Source organism: Sarcophilus harrisii, chromosome 3 (genome assembly GCF_902635505.1).
Source record: "Sarcophilus harrisii chromosome 3, mSarHar1.11, whole genome shotgun sequence".
NCBI classification, from domain to species: domain Eukaryota; kingdom Metazoa; phylum Chordata; class Mammalia; order Dasyuromorphia; family Dasyuridae; genus Sarcophilus; species Sarcophilus harrisii.
In genome coordinates, this window is record NC_045428.1 from 67,167,792 (window position 1) to 67,173,791 (window position 6,000).

Here is a 6,000-nt window from a genome sequence, read left to right on the forward strand (position 1 = left end):
TATTCATTATCCATAGTAATCGGGACAAAGCTATAATCACAGATTTCTTTGTGACTCTGTCTTCTTCCCTGTGATTTTCCTAGTTCTAAGAACCAGTCACAAATAATACTTACCTTTTGTTGCTCACATTTATTCAGAATGGTGCCATGATAATGGCGTGAACTACAAGATTGGCGACAAGTGGGATCGCCAAGGAGAGAATGGACAGATGATGAGCTGCACCTGTCTTGGAAATGGAAAAGGAGAATTCAAGTGTGATCCTCGTACGTAGTAACAGATTGTTTTTAGTGCCATGTTAAGCACTACCATTTGTCATAGCTGGATATAACTGCTACCATCTCATTCATTGAAAAGATTGGGAACTTGAGGTCTCCTTGGAGGAGGGATTAATATGCTTGTTAATTTTGTAATTTAAGAAGGGGCTGACACACTTCAGAAATGAGAAATGATTTGTGATTATTATGAAGCTCTTTAACTCTTTTTAGCATTGAGTACTTTGAACATTACATATGTTCTATGGAAGCCATGTTACTTTATTCATCTTTGCATTCACTTTTTAAAAATCTTTCCATGTATTTAGTAGCATTTAATTAGAAGATTCAGTTTTTGGAAGATAGTAGTCTGTAAAGCAGCTTAGCCTCATAGAACCTATAGAGTCCCACATGGAAATCCTACTTTCTGGTGGCAAGAAATCAGTGTTGAGAGTCCCAGTGGCCACTCATCAAATGAAAATTCCTAGGTCTTTCTTATACTTCTGCATTGTTGTTATGTTTTTGTTTTTGGTTTTTTTTTTAACAGATGAGGCCACATGTTATGATGATGGAAAGACATACCATGTAGGGGAACAGTGGCAAAAGGAGTACCTCGGGGCCATCTGCTCTTGCACATGTTTTGGTGGACAGCAGGTATGTCTCAGCATTATAGGAGTATATTTGGGGCAAGATGAGGGAGGCAAGGAAATGCTTTTTCAGCAATCAAAAAGGATTATTGAACAGCAATCACGTCTATTCCTATATTAATTGCCCCTGTGCTATTGAGCAGCAATTACTTTTTCTGTGGTGTATTCCCCAGGAGAGAATACAAAAGATGCTTTTGATATGCATCTCTCCTCAAGAAGCTTATAATCCAATTGAGGACTATGGACCCAGATGGTTCCAGAGGAAAAAGTGAGGCTGGTGACTTTGCATACCTCACCCTCACATAAATCCAACTCATTTGTATGTCCTGACATCACCTCCCTGATATTATGGTGCTCTAAGGAAACAAAGGACAAACAATAACAATAACAATCCAATTACAGTGAACAAAAAAAAATGCAAGAAATAGGATAAAATTTAAAAGTAAGAGATCAACTCTATGTACTTGATTAGAAGTTCAAGAGCTCAGAGATGGAGAGAGGAATATAGATTGGGCTGGATATATCCAATTCACAATTACTAAATGTTATCATTTTTGTTTTCACATCTCTCAAAAATAGCCTTCTGCCTATTCACTCAGCTACTGGTCTCTTTCAAGCCCTCATTACCCCTATTCTTCTATTTAGTCTTTCTGCCTCTTTTGCTATTTCCCCTTTCCAATCTATCCTCCAAAATGTTGCCAGTAATTTTTCTAAAGCCCAGGTTTGCCCATGTTACTCAAACCCCCTTCTTAATAGAGCTAAGTGGCTCCCTATTCCCTCCAAGATCAAATAGGAAAACTCTAGTTTTAAGAAATTTAAAACTCTTTACATTCTGACCCCTTCTTATCTTTCCAATTTTCTTACTCCCCTCTTTACAACTGACCTTACTGGCCTACTAACTATTCTGAGTACCCAGTCCTCTATGTCTCATCTTGCTGTCTTTGGACTGGTCATCCTCTCGTAGAAGAATGCATTTTTTCCAGCTCTCCTCTTATTTGAAGCCCTCATTTCCTTCAAGATTTCCTTTCTACATTATGCTTTTCCTGATCTCCAAGCTACTTTATATTCATTTTATACATGGTATCTCTCCTATTAGAATTTTTATATCCTCAATGCCTAACACATCGCCTTAAATATAGACAGCACTTAAATGTTTGTTGAATTGACTTAGATTGAATTGTCAAAATTAGTGCCATATGAGCAGTTAACCAATCTGGGTTCTCATCCAGATTCTGCCACTAATTTGCTACAAGTTCTTAAGCAAATTATATCACTTCTCTAGGTCTCAGTCTCCTTGTTTATAAAAATTTTTTAAAGTCACTTCATATGATCTCTCAAAAGTTTCTTCTATGACCTAATTGTGAGAGATTTCTTCAAGAAGGTGAAGTTTGAATTGGAGCCTGAAAAATAGGTAGAATTTGAACAGAGTAAGGACCTGGGAGGATTATTTTAGGAAGGGGAGAAAGAATATATACACACAGAGATATCATTGAGGATCTGGGGTGCCTGACACACCAAGCTTCCTTGTAAGGGGAACACACAGGAAACGTTAATGTTGAGGTTCCCTTAGACCCCTGACTTTTTTACATTGTTCCCGAATCCTAAACAGAACTTTGAAGCAGACAATCAGGATTTAAGTATTATCAAAAAGCCCTTCTTCATGCTGCTCTCTCTGCTTGCACAGGGATGGCGTTGTGACAACTGCCGCAGGCCTGGGGTAGAGACGGCACCTGAAGGCTCAGCAGGCCATTCCTACTCCCAGTATTCTCAGAGATACCATCAGAGAACAAATACTGTGAGTATACAGTCCCCAAGCCTTTTCCCCTGAGAGTTTCTATCTGGATGATTCTTCCTTATTACTATTACTATTTATTATTATTATATTACTATTATATGTGCTATTTATCATTTTATTATACTGTCATTATACTATTATTTATCATTAGTTGTTACCATTATTATATACTATTATTTGATTATATTACTATTACACTTGATTACACTATTTCTATATTATTATAGTACTCTCATATATATGATTTATTGGTGTATCATTATGTAGTATTATATTATTACTTTCATATGTACTATTTATATTTTATTATATTACTATGATTTATTATATTACAACTATGTTATTTACTATATTATTATAAATGCCTTTTATATTTTATTATACTGTTACTATTATTTGTTATTTCATTACTATTATACATTCATTAGTTCATTACTATTATATTTAAGTTTAGAGCTTGAAGTCTTGGGTTTAATCCCTGGGTCTGAAACTTATTAGTTACCTGACCATGGAAAAATCATTCATCCTCCCTTAGCTTTTGTTTTGGATCTGTGAAATGGGATGATATTACTTGCACCACTTAACTCACAGAGTAACTCTAAGAAAGTGCTTTGTAAACCTTAACTATAGAATCTGAGTTATGTGTTAACATGCCTGCCTTTTTATGCTATAAGTATGGAAACTCTAGATGTTTTATTTGTCTGATTCTTCTTTAAAACCATCACTCTCTTTACACATGAATAAAATACCTTTGATCTTAAAGAAGCAAGTCTGGGTAAAGAGCACCATAGTTTGTAACACAAATTCAAGGAAATTATAATTTATTTAAGTTGTTGCCAGCTTTCTATATTTGTTATTAAGCTTTTTTCCCCCTCTTCCCTTTGAACAGAATGTCAACTGCCCAATTGAGTGTTTCATGCCTTTGGATGTACAGGCAGACACAGAAAATTCACGAGATTCCCTAGAAAAGTAATATTCTACAGCCCTGAAGAGCAAGCAACTTTCCGCTGAGACACCGTCCAAACTGGAGTGATGCTAGCAAACCCATCTTTCAAAGTAAACACTAAAAAGCCTTCTGCTCTGGAGCAACTTCCCCGGCTTAAGCTCAGCTCACAGCTTCTACAAGCATCACCCTGGGAGTGTTTTAAGACTTTTCTTATTCATGATTGGCAGCAGGGCACTGTCAGCTCTGCCCTTACAGTGTTCCATACCGCTCAGTATTTTAAGTGCATTGATTTTGACTCTTGATTTGGTTGAGGATAAGTAGGTCAATTATAGGGAAGCATCTGGAACCAACCAAAATGCTGTGAATGGAAGTGATATATTGAAATTTATAGGAAAGTCACCAAACACTTCTGCAGTCACTTAACTGTGTGGCCTGCAGTCCTGAAGGTCCTGCATCTCCCTGTCACTGTGATATTTAAAATATGCACAGTCTTAATTTTGTTTCCCAAACGATTCTAGTAATTTCCCAGCAATAGCTCTCTCTTACCTGTTATTTATCAATTCCCCCACTTCCCCCAGGGTTTTTTTTTCAATATGGAAAAAGAAAATTGTATTGGAGACACTTAATATACAGTTGACAAGAGGAATTTGGTGTAATGATGGTTGGTGATTATTTTTTTATACTGTAAGTGCCAAAGCTTTACTACTGTGGAAAGACAACTCTTTTAATAAAAGATTTACAAACCAGAGCCCTGCAATCCAGGCTCTTCTTTGTACAAAGAAATTAAGGGAGAAGTCTGAGTATTCCTCTTCTCACTAAGGTGTCTTGAAAATAACTTCAATAACTTAGCATCATGGCCTCAATGGGGAAATTAAGAATAATAGATTTCTATGGTCTAATAGTAAGAGGCCAGACCTGGAGTCAGGGTAGAAAGTTGTTTTAGTCTATCCCTTTCCTGGAATCACACATGAATCAGAAACATTATTTTTATCCAGGTTTTTTTGGCTCCAAGGTTTGCTTCTTTTCATACAGGATGCTGCTTATCCCCTGAAATTAAAACTCAATATTCATGAATATTGTTTTCAATCAGACAAATATTTACTGAATTCCTACCATAAACCAAGAACTTTAAGAAGAGTAGTACTATTTCCGACAAAAGGGCAACTGGTTATGATATATTCAAATGGATTTTTCAAATGAATGCATTTCAAATAAATTTTTAGTTCTTTTTCTTGGTCACTTAATCTCTCTTCAATGTTATTACTTCATATTGATTGCAATCAATTATAATTTTCGAATGTTAACTGCCACTTAAATCTAAATATTTATCAAGCCAGATTCAAGGGCCATCTTTGGAAATACAGCAGTCATTTAAAGAACTTAGAATCATAGGAGTCAAAGCCAAAAAGAAACAGAGATTATCTCATCCAACTCTTCTATTTTATTATGAGGAACCCTGAGGCCTTGAGAAGTTAAGGAAGAAAACAAAAGTTAATTATTATGTCAGGCATATTGCTAAATGCTTTACAAATACTATTTCATTTGATCCCTACAACATCCATAAGAGATAGATGCTACTATATTCCCATTGTACAGTTAAACAACTGAGGCAAACAAAGATTAAGTTACTTACACTGAGTCCTATAGCTTGTAAGGTCACATTTGAACCCTGGTCCATCCTGACTCCAGGCTCAAGGATCTGTCCAATGCATTGCCCAGCTTCCTCCAAAGACTTCTCTATGGTCATATAGATAGTAACAGAGCAGGACAGCAAGTCAGACCCTCAATCTTTTCACAACACCATGGTCCTGTTCTTCACATGGCTAGTGATAGGAAGGTGGAACACTTCTTCTAAACAGTATTGTAAAAGCTCTTCTGTACCTTTGGATAGCTAGGTAGCATGGTTACTTACATTAGAATGTAAATTCCATTTTTTCCTATTTGCCTTGCTCCTTATTTGTATCTGAGAGGTAATTTAGTGTAGTGGAAAATCCACTGGTTCTAGAATCAAATGACCAGAGTTCAAATCTCACCTCTGACATTTACAATCTATGTGATCGTGAGCAAATCATTAAACTTTAGCGAGTCCCAATTATAAATTATAAAATGGGTGAATTAGACAAGATGACTTCAGAAGGCCCCTCCTAGTTGCATGATCCTAATATGGGTGCATTAGGAGGAGTTTCCTCCAACATGACCAATTAGTCTTTTATACTTTCAAAAGTAGCTTTTTTCTAAAATGTTAGGTTGGGCTTTGGCATTCAGAAATAGTAAACAGAAGCAAAAATAGAAGTGAGCAAATTTATACTCTGATTGGTGGGACACACTGATTAATATATATATTTTTTGTATATACAACTG

At 36.0% G+C, this 6,000-nt stretch overlaps 1 protein-coding gene across 12 annotated transcripts in view; it reads left to right on the forward strand.

The window, feature by feature from the left end:
* FN1 (fibronectin 1) overlaps positions 1 to 4,387 on the forward strand; it is an 80,361-nt gene extending 75,974 nt beyond the window's left edge. For all 12 annotated transcript variants that reach the window (XM_023500639.2, XM_031958090.1, XM_031958093.1 and 9 more), the window contains 4 exons: positions 138 to 263; positions 799 to 905; positions 2,583 to 2,693; positions 3,583 to 4,387. In XM_023500639.2, coding sequence (XP_023356407.1) covers positions 138 to 263; positions 799 to 905; positions 2,583 to 2,693; positions 3,583 to 3,666 — 428 coding nt within the window. In that variant the 3' untranslated portion in view covers positions 3,667 to 4,387. The remainder of the gene's footprint in view (positions 1 to 137; positions 264 to 798; positions 906 to 2,582; positions 2,694 to 3,582) is intronic.
* The last annotated feature ends 1,613 nt before the right edge of the window (positions 4,388 to 6,000 follow it).